At 44.8% G+C, this 21848-nt stretch overlaps 1 protein-coding gene across 1 annotated transcript in view; it reads right to left on the reverse strand.

Annotated features, from left to right (window-relative positions):
• BMP6 (bone morphogenetic protein 6) overlaps positions 1 to 21848 on the reverse strand; it is a 95237-nt gene that overhangs the window by 8395 nt on the left and 64994 nt on the right. The window contains exons 3-6 of the mRNA XM_054645275.2: positions 11218 to 11366; positions 9830 to 10027; positions 2051 to 2127; positions 46 to 156 (exon numbers count right to left, since the gene is read on the reverse strand). Of these exons, the coding sequence (XP_054501250.1) occupies positions 46 to 156; positions 2051 to 2127; positions 9830 to 10027; positions 11218 to 11366 (535 nt within the window). The remainder of the gene's footprint in view (positions 1 to 45; positions 157 to 2050; positions 2128 to 9829; positions 10028 to 11217; positions 11367 to 21848) is intronic.

The following is a 21848-nucleotide window of genomic DNA, read 5'->3' on the forward strand; positions in this document are numbered from 1 at the left end:
ACAAATTCACCTGGTGCTTTGGCACTGAGCTGCCTGGAGACTTACCAGAGTTTGTACAATGGCATGATTGGTTGCGTTCATATGGGCGTTGAGTGGGAACGAGCACTCCCCATCACAGTAGTTGGCTGCGTAGCCTTTTGGAGCGATTATCCAGTCCTTTTTAGGGAAACAAACAGAATGTGGTTCAACAGACAACTGCACACAATTAAGAGCAGCTGAAAATTTTCCACTAACTTCTTCCTTGAGGGTGAAAATGTGTTTTCACTGAAACTGCTTGGGTTTTAGTTGGGTTTTTTAATTTCTTTTTGTGCACCACTTTTTGTGTGTCACTTTTCCATGGACACACTGATTTTAATGTCCAAAGAATGATGCACATCTATGTACAGCTCAACTACCATTAACTAAGAGGGCTTTACCCCTAAAACTCTCATTGGGTTGCATTGTGAGATTGTGGTTTGGAGGCCTTTATTTCCAACATTTCCTGCAGGCCCTCTGGCTGAAATACCTTTCCTAGGTTGAGTCACAGGCACAGCTGGTGTCCCTCAGAAGGAGCCTAGCTTATACACTCTTATAGAGGGATACTACTCTGCTAAAGACACTGTGGGAAATCTTGGCTGGCTAACAGCTTCTCCACCTGTGTCAAACTCCTAAAGGAGGGGCATGACAGCCAGCCTGAGCTGAGGTGGCCCCAGTGGCAATGTGAGTGCCATGCTAGGCAAAAAGGGGACTCCACCAAAGGAAGCTTGTCTGCTGCTGACACAAAAGAGCCAAAGGGAAATTAAAAGCAGCACCACGGAACAAGAGACACTTGGCCTCCCTTGGTGTAGGGCTCTGCAGGTCACCCTGCAGAAGGACATACCAGCATGTTTCATGTGCATGTATCTCTTAGGCAATTTCCACTCTACCTGACAACCCCCTGAGTTTCCCTGAATTTTGCTTCAGCAGGGCTGAGCAGCCACACACTGTTGCTGTAGCTTTGCTAACCAAGTTTGTTCTGAAGGAAATAGCAGTGCCCAACTGCAGGGGGCTCTACCTTGCTTGATCATTTTCCTACAAAAAGTAGGACTGGATTCCAGCTCTTAGAATGAGCCCTGCTGGTCTGTGGCCTTCCTTTGGCAGCATCTTACCTTTCTGCAACTAGAATGGTGAAGGTAGTACCTTCAAGATCATGAACTTCCCAACTGGAATCCACTTCCTGCCCAAAAGTAGGGCAAGTAAGATTAAGGCAGAGGTGGAATGTCTCTGCTCAAGTGAAAACTCACCCGTAAGTAATGGGGAATGGAGTCACTACACAACCACAATTGCAGCTACTGGGCTGGAGTTGACACATGAGCTACAAAAAATGCTGCTATCCCATTAGCTGAGAGAGGACTTGCATGTGTTGAGTATTACAGATGCAGCAAGGACAGCTCTGGCATCCTGAATTATAACCTGGTAAAAATATTACCTGATAGAAATGGGACCTCCCTCAGAAGTGTTGAATGAATTTAAAAGAAATAAAATAAAAAGAGAAGGTGAGGGCATTCTTTAAAATATGATGTTTGTTTGCACTATAGCCTGGTTCTAAATAACTTACTTTATAATGACTTTCTGGCCTCATGGTGCTGCAACTAAGCTCAGTCTTCAGTCTACCTACCGCAGGCAATGCTAATTGTGGGGCAGGGATTGTGGAGGATTTCAAACAATGGCCAAGGTTAAAATCAGGGTGATCACTAGAAAAAAAATTTAGTTAAAATCACTGCTTAACATCAGATTGTTTTCCTTATCATTGGAGGTACACAGATATAAGCCCTTGCCCGTACCATGACTCCCATGAGTGACAGAGAATGACTGTATACTTGAATTCCATAAAGTATCAAGCTTTCTCTGGGTCTTATCAAATGTCACAACTATCAATATTTATTTGCCCTTCTCTGTGACTGGTTTTAGTGAGGAGGCACAAGGGACATTTTAAAGCATAATGGCAGAGTCGAGTGGAATTACTGTGACACTGTTTAGATAACATTTCATAACAAAATGTCTGGTTTACCCAGAGAGAAACATCACACACCTGCCATCCCAAGTCTTGGAAGCTAACGTAAAGCTCATGCTTTCTGCACGCTGTTTTTAAGTCACTGCTGTTGTAATCTGTTAAAAGAAAAAGAGCAAAACAAGAATTTAGAAAGTAAAACAGGCCGAGCGTTGCTGGAGGGCACATCTGGCCAGATGTGTGCATGCTGCGGGCTCAGCAGCGAGAAGTGACGAGCTCCCTCAGCAGCTAAAAGGATAAGGGTGTTGAGGGACATCCAAAGCAGGGCTGAAGCTTTTAAGATGCCTGTGGGAATGGAGGAACCCAAGTAACAGTGACTCAGTTATAGTAACTCAGCTGTCTTTAAAGTGCTTGGGAAACATCTCCAGTAAAACTACTTCTTAAAAATAAATCTGCTTCAACCCTGCATAGGCTGCATCCCCACCGAGTGCTCACCCTCACCCCATTTCCTCAGCTCCCCTTTCTGGCATGTGCTGCCCCAAGTGGGGAGCTCAAGCTGCACAGACTCACTGAGAGAGAGAACTACAGCCCCAGGAAGGTTAATCATCACCTTGGGCCCCTGCACCAGTCTGCAGAAGTCCTCCAACACCTAAGGTGTCCCATAGGCAGGGAAGCCATGTCCTTATTCCTCTCTGTACCTTACCCCAGCTTGCCCCCCACATCTTATGTGACCCATGGCACCACCTCTGCCCTTGGACCTTTACAAACCATGCCCTGAAAAACACATTTCTCCTTTCCATAAACTGCTTATTTGCAGATGATACAGCACTTGACATGCTCTCACCATTCACTTGCTCCTTATTGTCAATAAAGTGAGGACACCGGATGCAAAGCCCTGACAAAGACCTTCTCCCTTGCCATGGCACAATGTATGGGGATGTTTCAACCATGCAGGAGCTGCTCCTGATGATCCCACAAAGTACAGCTATTGACAGCAAGTGGAATTTCCCATTTATATTTGGAAAGAGAGGCAGCTCGGCATGTGAACACCTGAAACCACAGTGAGCAGAGGAGCTGAGCTGTGACAGAGAGGCCTTTCACCTCCAGGTGGCTGCGCAGATCCACCCTGATGGGTGGTTGCTGATTTTGTCACACCTCAGGTGGCTGCTGGACCTCAGCAGAGCAGCCACAGAAACCACCCTTGCAGCGAGGTGACTTGGCCACCAGCTACAGCTGCTGATCCTGTGCTCTGCACCCGATGGTAGGCACGAGAGAAAGAGATGGCAACAAATTCAGCCAAGCAGCTTGGGTGCCAAAGTCACCATCCGTGTTTTCCTCCCATGCCTTTCCACAGGGCCCTTCTCCTCCCTCACAGCTCCCATTTGCGAGTAAAGGCACTCCTGTCAGCAGGCAGATGCCACAGGCTGATGCCCCTGCCCCCTGCTGCCCTAGATCTTTCAGTTTACCAGCCCCCTGGTGCCCCTAACATGGCTTGAAAGGGCACCCTCCCAGTGCAGCTTTCCCCAGATGCGGCAGCTGGGATAGAAAAATATTTTTAGTGATTTTTTCCTTGGCTCTGAATAAGCCTTTCTTTTTCTTCCCTCCAGCATCATTCCCCCCGCCCCCCCCCCCCGAAGTTTGGGAACTACAAATGCAAATATTTATTCAGAAGAAAAACTATAATACTAAAAGCACATCCAACTGACATTAAGGGCAGCACAGCAGTACAGCTGGGTACAGTTAACACTGAGGGCCGAAAAAACCCTACACCTCAAACCCAGCTTCCCAACCACCAAAGATTAGAGAGTTGTTTTTAGAAGCAGTTGGGTTTTAAACTCTGAGGATTGCATTTCAGCCTTTGAATAGCTTCACTTCAATCACGGATTTAATCAGGTGAGCAGAGCTGGTTAACAGCCTGCTGCAGCATAAACATTCGCTCTTCCAGCAGCACGCGGCAGCGAGAACGGAGGCAAGTCTCTCTGTTCAAGCTTTCCTTTTTCAAACCAGACATACCCAGTAGAAACCAGGGTGTGGTGGTTTATTTCGGATGAAGCTTCCCAGTCCCTGGCTCAGCCCAGGAGCAAATTTCTAGCATGAGATGTTTTGAAATTATTTGGTCATAATGAGGGAAAAAAAATATGAGAAGATTCTTTTAGTGATCAACGGCCTTCATTAAAACACCTGGGAACACAACCTCATTGTTCTTCAATGGGATATATAGATTGTTTAGAGGAAAACCATCTGTATTTGACAGTGGAGTTGATCTATTCACAATTGAGTGGGTAAAATTGTGCTATGTTCCAAATCCAGCTACAATTTACCCAGATCTGCTACAGGAAAGGGGAGAAGGCAAGGGAGGCAGAGAAAACAGGAGTGGGAAGGAAGGCTGCAAGCAATCACAAGTTTAAGAAAACACAGGGGTGGAAAAAAAGAGCTGCTTAACAAGGTACACCAAGCAGAACATGTTATGAACGTGTCCTCTCTCACACTATCCCCAAAACCTCGCCTCAGCTCACTGGTCAGAGTCACCTGATTCACACTCTGCATGGAGCCCTGGCTGCTCTCCATCCAGGGCAGATGCAGACTGCTCTACCTCCTCACTTGCCCAGCCTCAGCCTTTGCTTTTCTAAATGTCAACACATTAAACATCCCCTCTCCCTAGCTTTACATTCTTCCCTGTTTAACCCTCACCCAAGATCCCCTGCCCTCCTTTCTTATTATGTGTTTGCCTACTATGCTTGCTTTATGGAAGCTATTTTAGCCCAGCTTTAGGTAAATCACAAACCTTTGAGCAACCTTTAGCAGTGGCTTTCTGAATTGGGGAAATTGCGGCAGTACAGATGCACATAATCATGACCCATTCCCTACAGTTAGGGGCTCAGCATATGTCCTACATTGGGCCTACATCCTGAAATCCCATCAGTTATGGGTCTGAAAAGAAGACAAATACACAGAGTCACAGAGTTTTTGGCAGTGAGCTAAAGCTCACTGAGCTACTGAAGTTGGCTTCCACAACACATTTTCTGCAAAGCCTGGAAAGCAGCATCAGCCACCCCAGGCCAGTGTGCTCAGCTGTTTTAGCCCAAACTGCCACTTAGGGTGGTTTGCAGTGCAAGATCCAACTGTCAAGAGGTGACAGGGATGGTGTCCCTTCCCACCAGCTTTGCAGCAGGGAGCCAGGAGGGCCAAAGCAGGCAGCCTGCAGAGGGGAGGTGCTGCAAACAGCTGCCACAGGGCTGGCCCACACTGCCATGGCACAATTGGCAGGGATTGCTCACCAGAGGCCTTCAGCATCTCTGAGAGTTTAGGGAGCTGCTCTGGGAGCTCCTATAGGCTCATTGTGGGTTTAGCAAAATTGTCTCTATTTTTTGCCCTGAACATACCAATTCAGAAATGCTAACTTGGCACTTACAAGGCACTGCATTTAATCATGCTGCAAACAATTTTTTCTAAAACAGAGATTCAAAAAAAGCTCAAACCCCTAGTTCCGCACTTAAAAATAACTCCCAGAGCAGCACAGTTAAAACATCACAGCTAAGACGGCTTGTCTCTGTGGTGTGTTTGCACTGAATGGTGTCTGCCTTCACAGGACCCAGGTCTGACTTTCTGCAAGCACAGATGTTTCTCTTAAGGCTGGACACTGGCATGTGTGTTGCTGAAAAGGGTGAGAGAACAGCCTGACCCTAATGGTCTTCCTCCTACAGATACTTATGCACCCACCTTAGATTTCCTACAGTCTCTCCCACGTTAAGTGCTGGCAAAGAACATATAAATATTTACTGGGTCGATCTATCTGAGTACACCCTCGCTGCTCCCAAGGTGCCAGTTTACAAAATTCCACACAGTAATTAATTGCTTCTGTGATCCAAAATAGCTTTGACAGAGGTCTCCAAGGCCAGCCCCTTCTTCTTGGTGTTTGACTTTGGTGATTTGTCCAGATAAAGCTGGTGTAAACTGATCACACAGTTAATAACAGCCCACTTCACATGAAAGTGATCTGCCTGGGTGGGAAGAAGGGGAGATGTCGGGCTGACGTGAACCTGCATGTGAAGGCACACACAGAAATGCTGGCCACGCTGCTCCAGTCTGCATCCAAACACTGCACTGAAGGGAAAACTATTCTGGAGGGAGGATTGGCTGCCAGATAACAAAGTTTATTAACAAGGCCCTTGCCATCACAAAAGCATTTGGCCTTATTTGCCTCCAGTGTTTGTGCATGCTGCCCTTTGCAATATCTGGTTCCCGTACACATGCGGAAATCTGTCTGGTTGAGTGCGCATCTGCTGGAAGGAAAGGCCACTTGAAGGGCCTCTCCATTTTTCATAGAGCACCTCACATCACTCCAGGGGGCATTACAGAGAAGGGCCTGAAAAGGGACTCGGCTTGAGTTTCATTCAGAGCAGCAAGTGCAGCCCAAAGTCAGGCATTTAAATTCTCTCCACGAGGAGGGGCTGATAGGAAAAGATATGCCTGGAGGCTGACTTGCAGAAGAGAAGGATTATCGCCACTGAAGAAAGAGATAGCCCTGTGTGAAACCCATAAATCATGGAGGTGGCTGAAGGGCAGAGGTTCACCGCCTGTTATGCTGGAGAGTCCCATCTCTTTGTTCAGCTGGAGGGTCAGTATGAGCCTGAGAGCACAAGTTCAAGCCACTGCAAGATTCAGCTGAGCCAGGGCCCTCCAGGCCCTGCAGACAACAGCAGAGAAACACCTGCGGGCTCCTTCCACCCACCCTGTCCCTCCATGGCCGGGGCCAGACCTGGCATGTGACTTCCTGCCTCAGCAGATGAAAATACTCCTTTTTCTTCCTGCTCATCCTCCTTCTGCAGAAGAATTGAGGCTCCAGGAATGCATTGACACAGGACTCTATGTCAAAGCAGTTTGTAACCATGGGGTTTGCTCAGTTCTGCTTTATATAAGCCAGTGATAATTAAGTGTTTATAATACATGGAAATAAGCATTCTTGGCAAAAAAATACAGACCATTGAGAACCTTGTGCCACAGACACAGCCTTAGCATCTGAGCTCTTGGTACTGACTGCAGGACAACTGCACATCAAAGGGAGCAGAGTGGGCTCTCTTTGGCTCCCTTTCCCACACACAGCAGCATGCCCTCACCTAACTCCTTGCCTCCCTGCCAGCCCTGCAGCACACTTCATGTACTCCAAACTAATTGAAACACTTCCCACATCCAGACAGTAATTGGGGCTTTTTAAAACATACTGCCCCAAAACAACTCACAGCATCTTTTGGGAAAGGGGTTCCTTTTTGGGCTGAAATAAGAAAACCCTGTGTATTGATTAACATGGAGGAAGGAAGTTGCAGTCTACAAAAAAAAAAAAAAACCATCAAAACTAAAATGTGCCTTGCTCTGCAGAAGAGAAACTGCTCTCAAGCCGTGGTAGGGAGCAGCAATCCTACCTTGGGGAAAAGCACCAACCAAAAATGTGACAAGATGTGAGATACAGCAAGAGAAGATGCACGGGTGAGGAGAGGCACAGAAGGGAACTGCAGCATCTCAGTTCTGCACCCACTTTGGGTCCAGATGCATCAGGGCACCCTCAGAAGAGCTAGGCAGCCTTCAGGATAATCCCTGGGCTTGCCTTCTGCTTCATCTTGGGGCAAATGCTTCCTCAGCCCCACCATCCATCAGGATTTTTTATCTTCCCAGGTTAAAAAAAAAAGAAAAAAGCCCTGTGATCTCTAACACTAAAAACACTTTTTTGGTCATTGGTGCCTTTGGGCCATTAAATCAACCACTTCTTAAAGAGAACAGAGTCTGAGAGTGTCACACTTAGAAAGGAAAACAAGATGATGTAGTTTCTCTTTTCTAAACACAGAAACCAACCAAACATACAACTTAACTTCAAATTCCCCTCCTTTCCCCTGCCTTAAATCTACAGTCTCAACTATACCTTGTTGACCACTGTGCTGCCAAATTCCAGGTTTTAAATTAAAGCTGGCCCAAAAAAAGCCCTCGAGACCACAGAATGCCAGCTATTTTCCCTTTTTGTCATTTTAGAATTTTATGACCTGATGTGTGGTGTAGTCAAGAAAGCAGCAAAGTACAAATAGCCCTTTTTGCCCAACATATCTGCTCCCTCTGGGGCTTTGAGTCACATCACCTGATTTAATAGTGTGAAAATTTTGTTTCAGCACTGTGAAGTTTGTAGAGCCAGGGAGAGAAAGCTGGAGCTTATCCTGACTCCAAGTGCCACTAGCACCACAAAACAGCAGTGCAGCACGTAACTTTCCCAAAGCACCGTGAATGCATTTAAAAATTGGCTCTTGTGAAGGGAGCACAGAAGCTGAGCCTACCTAAGTGGGAGAACTGCCTGCATATCAGCTGGGCTTATTACACCCAGCTGAATAAACTACCTGTGCCCTTGGCAAACTCATCATGCAGGAAAATAACTCAGCAAGCAGCTACGATGCCCAGCTGTAAAACTGCAGCGTGGAAACCTGAAGGGGGACCAAAGCAGGTCTCAGCAACTTAGATCCACGTAAGGTGCTCCAATGGCAGATTAGATGATGACTCCTCCAGAAATGTCACGCTGGCACTGGCCAGCCTCCCCCAGGGAGGTTGGGCTGCAGAACTGAGTTGCTCCTCCTGTCCTTAAAATCCACAGAGGACATCTCACACCCAGCCGAGTCTGGCACTTGCATTGCATGGCATGGGAACCCACAGCCACGCTGCAGTGTGCACCACAAGGACGTGCAAAGGCCACCAGGGGCCAGCTGCTGCTGGCACACACTAGCCCAGAGGGCAAGGCCATCACCACAATGGGCTGGAGCAATTGAGCTGAGTCAACACACGGCCATGCACAACTCTGGCTGCCAGCCCTGGAAGGGCTCCCAGCCTGGCTCTGCTCCCTGCAGCATGGAGCCACCTTGGGATCAAGCATGGCTCACCCACAACCCAAGCATGCAAGAGCAAGGAACGGCCTACATATTCTCACCAGCTAAGCATCACCAATGCTGGTTCATCTCGCTCTGCTGTGTTTGGACATAGAATAAAAAATACAACTGCCTCTCTTCGTTGGGGCATAGTCATTTCTAAACATGAGAAAAGCAGGGATACTACAGGAAACAAAGGGGGCAGCATAAGCAAATTAATCAAGCAACTTGGAATAGGCTGAAATGTTTGAGAGGAAAGAAGGAAAGAAGGTGCTCAGCGAATGATGGGCTTGTGGTAATGGAAAACAGACATGACTTAGAAGACAGAAAACTCACAATTTTTGCCAAAATGTCATTGTTACTCTATTGCCCCACCGGCCCACAACAGCACTCACAAGGCTTCTGTACAAAACCTGCAATATGCAACCTCTCCACAGCAAAACTTCTTTGCCTGCCTGGAAAGGTACTCCACCATGTGTACACTGAAGTTCTCACAAGATTAAAAAGATAAAGCATCTCATGCTGTTCTTCCATGTTTTTTCCAAAGAAAACTGAAAGAGGACTCTGCTGGGAATGCATACATGCAACACCATAAATCTCAGTGCATACAGAGATAGAGTCTTTGAAATACTGCATTTCACAGTGCATAATCCTAGACACATACTGTATAGCAAGAAAACTACAAGCACAAGACTTGTGGTTAAAATACCTCACCACCTTGAATTCAGTGGATGAAGGTTCACATGGGGGTCTGGACTCCATGCGGGATTCAAGAGGACTCCTGTAAGTTTCATTACGTGAGACCTCCTCTCCTACAACATTGCAGATGTAACCTATTACCCCAAGGAAGAGCATCCCACCTCACGACCCCCTTCTTGCTTCTGCCCTCCAAAGCATCCAAAACCATTACAAGACATCATCCCAGCTTGTGCTGCATGATTGATTACCCGTGTTCCATGGTTACCTGTGACACTGGACACCCTGGAAACGTCCTGAGTCTGGGTGGAGCGGTTCCGGCTCTGCTGCCTGCGCCTGCTGGTCGCTGACCTCGTGGTGCGCAGGTGAACCTCGCTCACTTTGAAGAAGGCCACCATGAAAGGCTGCTTGTCGTAAGGGCCATCTCGCCCTACCAGCCCTGCTTCTCTAGGGTTTACACTGAAACCTTCAAGCCAAACAGAAAAGGGAGAAAAGTTAAGAGAAATGGTGCAGTTGCATTCCTCCTTGGAGCAACCAGTGTCTCTTCTCTTCTTGCTTATACTCCTCTTTAAACACTGAACATTCCTTTCCTGCAACCACAACATATGGACATTTTTATGACAGCTCTCCACCCATGCTGGACAAGACTTCACTGCAACATCTGGTTCCTTGGTTCCCCTTTGGCATCTCTGGTCCCATTTTGGCAGTGAAGCTATATAGATAGATATGTAAAACACTGAACTTGATGTGTCATGACATCAGTCCTGCTGCCTGTGAAACACAAGCAGCAGACATGAGATGAGGAGATGTCTAGGGACAGCAGAGGGCAAAGAGATGGTGTGCTTTTGCCAGGAGCACAATGATGGGCTCTCAGCCCAGCTGGGAAGGTAGAGTTTGGCACTAACATTTCCTCAGGGAGAAGTGGACAGCCCCTCTAGTCTTACTTGACATCACAGGTGTACTAAACTGCAGAATGAAGCAATAGAAAAAACCAAGGTTGGAGATTGGTTCCTATAAAAGACAGATGTCAGTCACCTTCTGCTCATCTAGATCCTCTCCATTGCTTATCTTCCAATTTCATGCACTTTTGCAGTCTCTTATTTTATTTTCTTTTCCACCTTTCAAAGTTTCTGTAGGCTGCGAAATGCTGCTATTACAGCTGCCCCACACAGCAACCACATAGTTTCTCCAGCAGTGCTCCCACATCAGTTTTGATGAGATCAACAGCAGCCACAGCAGCCAGGACAGCTGACATAAACCCACATGGGGAGGTACATACCTCTGCCTTTTCTCTTCTTCTCATCCCCAAACCTCACCCCACATGGCATTCCAGTTCCATGCCCCCTTCCACCTCCAACCCAGAAACTGAGGCCCTACCCAAAGCCATCTCCACCAGCTGGCCTGGTACTGCCTAGGGACAGCTGACCTCATTTATAGGGAAAGACATGTCCATCATGGGACAGCCAGGAACCAATGTCTGAGGGCACAGCCCACCACCTGTGCCCTCAGACATTCTTGCTCGTGGTGTTGGCTGCAGCTGCCTTAGGAATGCAGAGTGCCTACCCTGCCTCACCCCAGCAGAGTTCTGTCAGCACCACTTCAAGAGAGCATCCAAGAGACTGAGGGGAGACTCGTGCTACCTGGCCCATGACCTACCATCCTGGGTCACCACGCTCAGCTGCAGCCCCATGTTGTGCTGGGGGTTCATCACCCACATGTTGCTGGTGGCAGTGACGTCAAACTCCAGCCAGCCCTCCTGCGATGCCCACACTGCCCGTGTGTCCAGCAGAAACAGGTCAGAGGCCCTGCAGAGAAGGGGAATGACAAGACTGTGAGGTTGGGGATTTTCTCTCTTGGCTTTTGCTGTTACAGAAACAAAATCTGAAATAGTTCTAAATTATGTTAATGTCCAAAACAAAACAATGTATCAAATCTGCCTGTTTGTATCCAGAGTTTTGCCATGAGATGCACATACTTCCACACATGAAATTCAGGATTATAAAGGTTTTCACCATTTTCTAAGATGGAAGAAAGCAATCCTACTCCTCAGGGCTGTCCATTTCTCCACCAGCAAGGGATGAGTAAGGCACTCTTCTTCCTGAAGAGTGTACTGCTAGCCCTGACATTACTTCATTCATATATTTACTACATTAATAGCCAGTGGAACCATCAGCATGACCAGGCATTCTATGGCTTTTGCCATAGGGGTGTCATGATTTAAGCTCCCCACACATAAACACAGGCTTACCTCATCTGACCAAAATAAAGCACCAAAAAAACAACTGGCCAAGCATCAAACAGTGAAGGAAAATGGACCTCTAAAGGCCTCTAAAGACATTTTTCTGAGGCTTATCAACAACAATTGGACGCCTTGCTTCAAGGCTGCTGATCTTGTACCACCTTCATGGGCTTCAGCTTCAAATGCTTTTAAGTCAATAACTTTTTTGCAGCAGCAAGTACTCACCCAAACTCTACTCAATGAAATCAGCTGCAGAAGCACTCAGAGAAATCCCACATATATTTTCTTACTGTATTAGAGATGTAACTTTCCTGTGCAAGAAAGCTACAATTCCTATCCTTTACCTGTGGTCATCACCACAAATGGATAGCAGGTGTCAATCCCATCTTCTCAGCTTTTCCCCCCAGATATTTTTTCCCTAACATTTGTAAATGAGGAAACAGGGTACCTGTCTCTCCTACACACCAAAGGTTAAGTTCAGGAAAAGATTTTGATTAAGTTACATTTTATTTTTGGCCGACTGCTATGTCATACTGCCCAGCAGCTTGGTTTGCATGAGATCACAGATGGAAAAAAAAGCACTTAAGTGTACTAGAGCTCCTATTTTTACAGCATGGAGGCTTTCCTCCACCTCACTGGTAGCTGCACACTGTGGTTGACTCAGCAGCCTTTCCCACAGGAGTCTTTGCCACCGTTCCTCCAGTGGCAAGAGGGCTCAGGATCAATTCTGACCTTCACCTCCAACAGCAGCAAGCAGCTATGGCCAGTCAGCTGCTCCATGCTTTGGAAACCCTAAGGTTGAGAGATTTGGGCTTTCCCAGGCAAGATATTTAAACTGAAATGTTGCTTAAAGGCAACTGCAAACAGCAGCTGCAGCTGTGACCACTCTTTCCCTCTCCAGTTTTAAGAGAGGAATGAACTTCTAGATCATTCCCACCTCTGAATATGACTTAAACATTGGGCCTCTCCAATGCCTGAAGTAAACTATATCTGAAAAGAGGTTTTCCTAGCACCTGTTCTGACCTTCCTCCTCACACCAGTTGCTTCCTGAACTCTGTAACTCCTCTACACAAGGAACTCTCTAAGAGCAAACCTGAACATTGAAACACACACACAGGAGTAGTCAGGTCTAAAAACAACACGAAGAGGAGGTCAAAAGTTTACATTCCCACTGCCTTGACATTTGGAAAGGCACTTGGACATCAGAGAGCTGTAAAGCCAAAATGGTCCACATGGCATCACGTAGCCCACTCCCATGAACTCCAGGAAGGATCATCTACTACCCATGTTGTTCCTGAGAGATGTTTGCCTGACCTGATCTCGAATATCTCCAGCTTCAGGAACTCTCTCATCTTTCCAGGAAATTGAATGGGCTTCATGTGACCTTTCTCCCCCTTTTTTTATCTAACTTAAATGTCACAACAATGTCCCCTTCTTATTACAACAATATCTTCAGTCTCTCCTTAACAAGCCCTGTTTTATAGACTGACTTCTCTCATTGCTTTTTATTGACCCAGCTCAGATCAAGATCTCACTGATTCTGAGCACAGTGGAAGGATAATCTTGATACATCTCACAGACTGCGCCTCTACTCATACACCTCAGAATATGATTCTGGCTTCTTCACAAAACTCACACTGTTAACTCATGTTCACCTTGTGATCTACTATAATCCTTGGATTCATTCTGCTGAACCGCAAAGGACACATTAATTCCCTAGTCAGTCAAATTTCAATGATTTTTCATGTCCAAATGCAATTGTCCTTTCCACCAAATCAAATTGCCCCCCACACCACCTCAGACTGAACCTCCACAATTATCAGATTACTTAAAATACAGACTTGCCTTCCAATGGGTATCCCTCATTTTAGTATCCTCCACAAATATAGTAAGAAAACTGCCTGATCAAAGAACAATTCTACCAAACAAGAACGAGCCACTTTATCCCAGTCTGTCACTCTCCCTTTGGAAAGATTTTGATTCCTCTGTAAAATGAACAAAAATGGATCATCAGGCTTTCCAGTCCAGTTAAGTCTCTGAAAAAGTCCCATACAGAACTGGTTTTCAATCAGCTCTGCTATTCAGATGACTTTTGCATTGTTCAACTGGATGAAGGTTCACCCCACAAGTATTTTAGGGCATAGTGGATGTGTAGGCAACACTTCTGAATACCTTTTCTTTAAGACTCTTTTCAATCAACATTTGTCGCCCAAGCCTCGGCAGGCTGTGCAGAACTGTGTATCATTACTAGTTTCCATTTTGGCATGAAGATTTTAAAAAAATATTCAGTCAGCTATTTCCAAAGACAAAACTAAGGAGGAAGAAGGGGGTAAAAATTTACTCACATATAAAAACCTCCCAACAATTTAACTGTGTGTCTTTAACCACTCCTTTATATTTTTCAGAACAGAAATCTTGCATGTCCTCCCCACTCCTTAACAAAATCACCTCAAATTTGGCCAAGCAGGAAGTACTTGAAAATTGCTGCCCACAAAGGCTCAACAGAGATTCAGCTCTTAGCAACAAAACTCTCTGGACTTTTTGCATGCAGGGAACATACTTTCCCCTCCTTCCCCCCAGATACCATGAATCACCTGAGGAGAATCTGCTCTTTCTAGAGCTGTGTGGCTAAGAGATACCCCTGCTACTCCTTCAGAAAAAAAAAGCCATGTGATGTCTGATCTTGAAATGGACACTGGGAAATCTCCCAGACTAGCCTCTGGTCAAAGAGAAATAGGAAGGGAGGTTAAAGGGAAAGAACAAGTCATCTCAGCCCCTGGTCAAAGAGAAAGAATATCTCATTAGACAGGGAAAGGTAGAGGAGCTTTTGCAGTCGCGAGGGACATGGAGACATGCAAGGACTAAATGAAGAGACCTTGGATAAAAAGTCTGCAGAGAAAAAGGGATTACAAAGATTTTCATCTGCACAAGAAGAATAAGGCCCTATAGCAATGTCCAAAAGAGAAACAGTCTAGGAAGCAGTGAAACACCATGCTGAAGAGCACTACACATAAGTAGTTGCAAGCCCACAGTCGAAGCAAAATTAAAGAGTGAACAAGACAGTTGGAAATATACTGAACAAGTCACACAAAACACGGTATTGAATTTCTAGCCATTAAGTGACAACATTGATCCTGTGCAGTGAGGCAGGCAGTGGCCTTCCAAGAGGAAGCAGCAACTGTGTATGTGGTCACATTCATGGAAGGATGTCTGAAAGCTTCAGCTTTGAGAACCACAGAGGTAAGATGGAACCTAAGGGAAACAGGAAGAGAGTGTGAGGAACAAGAAAAACTAGAAAAATAAAGGCTGGAAGAAATTTTTGAGCCAGCATCACTGAAGAGAGAGGAAGAAGTATCTGCTCTTAACATAGGCTGAAGACAGCAGAGTCAATCCAAAGGTTTCATGCCCAAGCAACCCCAGATGTCAAGGACATCAAAGGACCTCTGGCACCTCCTTTAAAATTCAGCATACAGAAGATAAATTTCATCACCAAAACAAGCAGCTTCTTCATACTCTCTGTCTAAACCTGCCTCTGGGTTTTTACACAGCTACTGCCACCTCATTGTCACTAACGAGCCCAACAGTCTCATCTGGATGAGTCCAGTTACTGATTTCCATAGGAAGGCTGCGCAGGCATATTATGTATTAACCTTTTATTATGAAAGAGAAGCAAGTGAATGAGAGAAACTGAGTTGATGAGCTGAAACAACTTTCCTGATACAAGAGAGGATATTAAATAGGAAGATGCAAATTAGAGACTCCCAGCTCAAAACAGGAGGTCTTTGTTCTGCATCAAGGCCCTGAAGTACGGCTCAAGTCTCAAGAAACAGATGGTAGTGTTTCCATGGCCTTCAGAAGACTTTGGAGAAGGACAGAGAAGCAAAGGTCACAGAGCAATCACAAGTGGCTGCAATAAACAGAATGGAGTACACAGTTTACTGAAGGAAATATGGCCTGTGTAATTCAGAAGGCAGGATTTAGCTCCAGTGCCCTCAGAGAGCAGATTTGTCAGATATAAATATCAAATATAGCTACTATTCTTAATGCCGGCATCCCAACCATGTGCTCAGGGCATTTATAGGAGAAACAGCTTGCATTTAGCTTCAGTGCTTTCCCCCTCTAAGATAAATATTTTGTTAACTGAAACCTCTGTGTAAACCTTTCAACAGAATGTCTCTAGGTGTTAATTCTTTTTAATTGAACACTAATTAAATTAGAATTCAGTCAAATTAGTAACCAGGTCAAGTGGTTTCTCTTAGTTACTATACTTAGTGAAATGTTCACATTAAAATAATTTCTCTGTTCTGGATACACATTACAACATGGAACTTTGCTTCAGGAAAAACACCAAAGCTATAAAAAGCTAAATTTAAAGAAGCATCTGTTGAACTTGTTTTTTTACTTTCCCACCCTCCCTGGCCTTTTTTCCCTGAGCAGACAGAAGTTTTACCAGGGAGACAGTGAGAACAAACAGAAATCTCACCTTCAAAATGACCAAGTTAAAGGTCTCGTATTTTAATTACATGTCTTGGAACAACATTTTTGGCCCAACTTCAAAGCTTGCAATTACCCAGGTGTTTAAAGGATTGTTACGCATCAACAGCCATTTACCAAAACATTAATTACTATAAGTCTCTAAAACTTTCCTCAGCTCAACCTTTTTGTTTACTTTTCTTCAAAGACAAGTTGACATAATAGTCTAGACTGCCTAGCAGCAGTTTCTCAAAAAGGAATTTTGCACAGAAGTGTGTGGAATCTACATTTTAATTAATACACTTTCTAAATACTCTTCTGCATACCTCAGGATCTTTAGTTTGTGGTCATATCAACTTTCTGTAAAAATTGTATTCTATTCTGTATATAGCAAACTAGCAAGATTATTTGCTCTTATCTACTTTCAATGGGCAAATCACTCTTACCCACAACTGACTTGGTCTTGCAGAGTTGGATGGAGCGCCACACAGATAAAACTTTGAAACTGCAGCCTCTTCAGACCTGTAGATCCCCCATCTTGCAGTAGATGTAAGCACTGCTTCAAATTTAGAAGTGTTTATTACTTATAGAATGGACCTTATGTGGAGCTCCCATGGCACAAGGTACTGCCAAGAGATGCAATACAAAACCTTAACAACTTTGTGTGTCTAAATGACCAGCACTCCAAAGACTTAACAGTAGCATAGGAAATTTAATCTATCAGTGCTCCCCTGTACAGAGAGCCTCAGGCAGGGGAATGCCAGCACCTGGAGAGAGCTGCCATGGAAAGCAAAGGCAGTCTCTATTGTTTCATGAGAAGTGAGAGTCAGTTTAGCTGTCCTGAAGAAGCAATGCCAGAAGGCCAGGAGAGAGGTACATAGCCTGTAAGAGTTTCTTAGAAACAAGGAAGGAAATATGAAGAACTGCCAACCTACAAATCAAGTTGCTTCCATGGTGGAAGGTAAGACCAGCAGCTGGGCACTGATTTGCAAGGACTGAGAACCAGCAAAGGAAAAAAAGCACAGAATGGAGATGTTGGGACATTCTGGAGGAAATCTGCAATTCAGCATAGGGAGGGGAAAGCCATCCTGGATGCATCCAGACATGGAAAAGAGCAAGAAGGAATGGATAAGATCAGCCTCGCACCTCCACCGCTCTGTATAAAGAGTAATCCTGTGCTGAAAAGGCTGTTCTGTAACACTGTGTCCATTGCCTCTGGCACCAAAGTCTCCTAGGGCAGAGGGTTGTCTTTCAGACTCACCAGAGAGCAGCAGGGTGAAACCCAAGTTTCAGAGCTCCCTCTGGCAAAGGGTAGAAAATCAGAGCATAGAACTAGAAGACGCCAAGACTATGGGAAGTTCAACCTACAGGTCCATGATAATGCCCAGTAAAGTCAACACAAATACCTGGGTGCAAAGGTGTGCCAACCCATTTAGCGTAGGTACAGATATGAGGAAAGAATATTTTACCAACTGGAACAGTTTAAAGAAAAGAAAAAAATCATCCCAAGTCATAGGAATAAGATATGTATTTACCTTTTTTTTTTACTTTTTACTACAATTCTTTAGGGAAAAGGGGCATTCCAGCTGTAGTGACAGCTATAGTACTAGACTTCAGAATTAAAATGCAGCTTGAGGCACAAAGATGGGGGAGAGGACAAAGGGGTAGTATTTATCTTTGTCCATTAAGTAAAGAAATAAGGCACTGATATGGCATTCTTTAGTTTAGATAGAAAATGCCAGCTGGTTATGGAACCAGTATGTTTCACCCAGAATAACTGACTTTCAAACTACTCTAAACCAACCAGCCTAAAACACAACAAATCACATACCCACAGTGGGAGCTGAACTGAGATGCGGACAGATGCCTCTCTATAGCATCATGGAAACAGCTCCATCATATACAAATATATGCACACTATATACAAATCTGACCCCAACTTGAAACAGATTGATGCTAGCTTTGTCATTTGTATTACACAACCCATTCCAAAACCCAGTTGAGGAGGGTTATTTATTTTCTAAGCTATAAACACTGCAGTTGAATCAATTTGCCCTTTAGATTAGAAGCTCGGATCACATTTGTATAAATATCCTGTTGCAAAGAGGAAGACTTTATTACCACTATAACTGGCAGCTAAAACCAACAAGCACTTAACCCTTAAGGAATTGTGTTCCATAGAACAGGAACATGGTCCCCAGGCAGTTGCTCTGCAGGGCACATTTATGTCCACACGTGTCTTTTCATCTAGGAGGAATCTTCCTGACCATCATGTTCCCATATTTCATTCTGGGTGCAAACAAAACTGTTTAATAAACTGACCATTAACGTACCGTATCTTCCTTTGATCACTAACACAGGCCACTGTGTTTTTCATAGATCAGTTGTTTGGACAGTGTGGGAGTGTTTTGAGGTCTGCATTAGCAGGATATTTACACTTGAAAACATACTGATGATCCATACCAAGGACTAACATCTTTGATCAACCGTAAACTGCCTTCCCTAGTCCTGACCTGACACCTCTCTGGGTGAGGGCATGGAAGTTTCGAGAAAGAAACTGTTTAAATAATGATCGGTTTTCAGGGTCAAACTAATTTCTTCCCTTCCTCTGTAAAGGTCTTGTTTACATGGCATTCCACTCCCAAGAGGTACCAGAAATCACAGAGGGCTTTGCTGGTTCTTCCACAAAATCAGTCCTGCACTTTAGACTCAAGTCCAGGTGCCAGGTTTAGCTGTATGTTGGTATGACACAAGGGAGGAGAGTTGAGGCTGTGTAGCTGCTGAAATTAAACAGTCTGTCAGATACAGCCAAGGTGGGACAAGCATCTGGAAGCTGACACCACTTGCCTTCCTAAACTAATGCTTTGGCGAAGGTTCCTGTTTCCTCCATGTTCCAAAGGAGGGGGAAAAAAAAAAGAAGAAAAAGATCCCACCCTAGTGTTCAAACAGCCCAGTCTCTTAAAACTCTGGGGGGTCAGAAGCTGAAGGGCAGCAACATCCGCCAGATGTGTCGCCCATTCCCTCTCCCAGCATCAGCCCCTACAGCCCACAGCCTGTTCCAAAACCCAGCCATCCCTCTCAAAGCAAACCAGATATCACCTCAGCCCTGCCTGGTGAAGCCTCTTCTCCACACAATCCAAAATGCATGCCACTGATGGCTGGCCACAAGCTTGACCATCCTGAGGATTTAATTAATCTCCTCGAAGTATCCCACTGACAGCTCCAGCAGTTTGTGTTATGACAAAATGTGGCCGTTAACCACGGTTTGGTTAAAAAACAAAAGCTTCGTTTCTAGGCACTATTTTTCTTACCTTACGAAAGGGTGGAAGGAATGGGGAGATGAAAATATTACTGACACAAGTGAGTCAGTATTAAAAATGTTTTCTTTTTTGAGAGAGAATGTACATAGACCACACTGTCCTCAATGTGAGTTTCACTGCCTGGAATCCCCACAAGTATATTTTTCATATTTCTGATGGGACAAAGTCACATTTCTGCCCAGAGGTTTTATGCTATTTCAATCAGCATTGATCTCTGATCATTCATGCTCTCTTTCCATACATATCTGCCTAGAAGACAGCCTCAAATGGGCCCATGTAGTTCCTGATATCAGCCTTGTCTACAGTGGCAAAAATCAGTTTGGTAATTCAGTAACTGGCAGAAGTTTTAGCCTCAGGCTTGGTTCCATTTTTAGCCATCAGGGAGCAGCCAGCAATGCCTCACAAATCCGTGCAGCAGCGCACATCTGGGCTGGAGTCACACACTCACGCTGTTACTGTCCAGATGAGCTTTTTTTTCCCTTTGCTCAAGTAATACTGAATTAAGCCACTTCATTACACTTAATTGGAGCCAAGGGATACTTCCAGGCTGAGCTTTGGTGAAGATTTGTATTTACTGAACATTTCTCTTATCTCCTGCCCTGCCAAACTTGTTTCTTTGACAGAAGCAGGCAGGATCCTTTTTCTTTATATTCCTCCCCCAGAGGTGCATGCTGCCTTTCCCTGGTAGATTCCTGGTTTAAATCCATACATGCCAGCTACCCTCTTAAGAATCATTTGTGCCCAAAAGTATTTTAGGAGCTACCAATATTTGTCCCAGACAACTGTTAACCTCATAAACACCATGATTAACATGGTGTCTTTGAACTTTCTCTGCAGACAGGAAATCTTAACTGAACAGGCACCTTCTGCAGCCCTTAGAGATGAATTGTCCTGACCAGAAGGAATATATGTCAGCCCAAAAAGATGAAAAAAGATGTGACATCAACTCTTCTCTCTCACCTGCTTGTTCACCAGCTAGACTTCAAGATCTGAACAGACTCCTCCTCATGCAATAAAATGTCATAAAATGTCAGGAAATATCAGGCTGTCATTCAAAAACATTAATCTAAAGGAAGTGTGACCCAACTTTTTTTAGTACTTTTTGGTTTTTTAAGTCAAAGGCAGCTGTTATTTTCTGGCTCATAAGATGTTTTCTAAAATTCAATAGAAGCCTTACAAATATTTAGCAAGTTCCTTCAAAACCCAGTGCTTTCTTTTTCTTATAATTTAACCTGCCAGTGTTCTGATCTGGAAAAGAGAACACGGTATTCCAAATTAATCCACTGAGATAAGAGGGGAGAAAAAAAAAATTTTGGACTTTTCTCCCCACCAGTAAAAGCAAGTAAGTGAATGGATGATCAAAACCCATAACCTCTCAAATAATACAGTTTCTTCAGGCATACCAGAATAATCTGAGGCATTTTCCCCCTCCATGCAGAGATATTAGCAAACAGCTAAATACAGTTTTTTAGTATTTGTTTTCAAGAATATTTAGAGGTCATATTCCACCCAGGTCACCAGTGAGGGTGAATGTTTGTAGCCAATGGAGTCAGACCTCAACTGAATGCAACACTGAATATACAATATGCAGCTTCTACTATCTTAACTCTTTTAACATCTGCATATTTTTAATATAAAGAGGACAATTAATAAATATATATGCACTTTTATTTACAGATAATATACAGAAAATAGAAGCCTATCCATGTATTATTAGAGAAGCACACTTTTCAAATATGATTTTATATTTTACACATACATGTAAAAGTCCTTTAAGCTGAAAGGAAAAAAGAATGGAAAAGGGCATGTCCTTTCTACAGCTGCAGGAATCTCTGAGCCACATCTTGTCCACCTCTGTGAGGATGATGTGACAAGTCCCACAGACTCATCTGAAGTACAAAATGCTTCAGCCAAACGTCTCCCTCCTTCCCACCAGTAAAAGTAAATAAATAAAGCAGGAAAAGAAACAAAAAGGGAGCCTTGAGGGACTGGATGAGTCAGGGGTTAGTAATGAACTACAGACACTCATCCCTGGGTCAGCGGTTCACGCCCAGCCCCTGTCAGGAGGGACAGGGAATTGCTGGCAGCAGCCCGGGCCTGGAGGAAGCCGAGTTAGGATTCCCAGTCCCAGCGGCGGGATCCCCTCCGCATGGCCGCCAGCAACGGCAGAAGGAACGCGGCAGAAAGGAATGGAAAGACCCAAAGTACTCGCCAGCTCTTGGGCAGAGACCAACCTGGGGATCCCCACCAGGTGT

The sequence above is a fragment of the Agelaius phoeniceus genome, chromosome 1 (genome assembly GCF_051311805.1).
Source record: "Agelaius phoeniceus isolate bAgePho1 chromosome 1, bAgePho1.hap1, whole genome shotgun sequence".
Lineage (NCBI taxonomy): Eukaryota > Metazoa > Chordata > Aves > Passeriformes > Icteridae > Agelaius > Agelaius phoeniceus.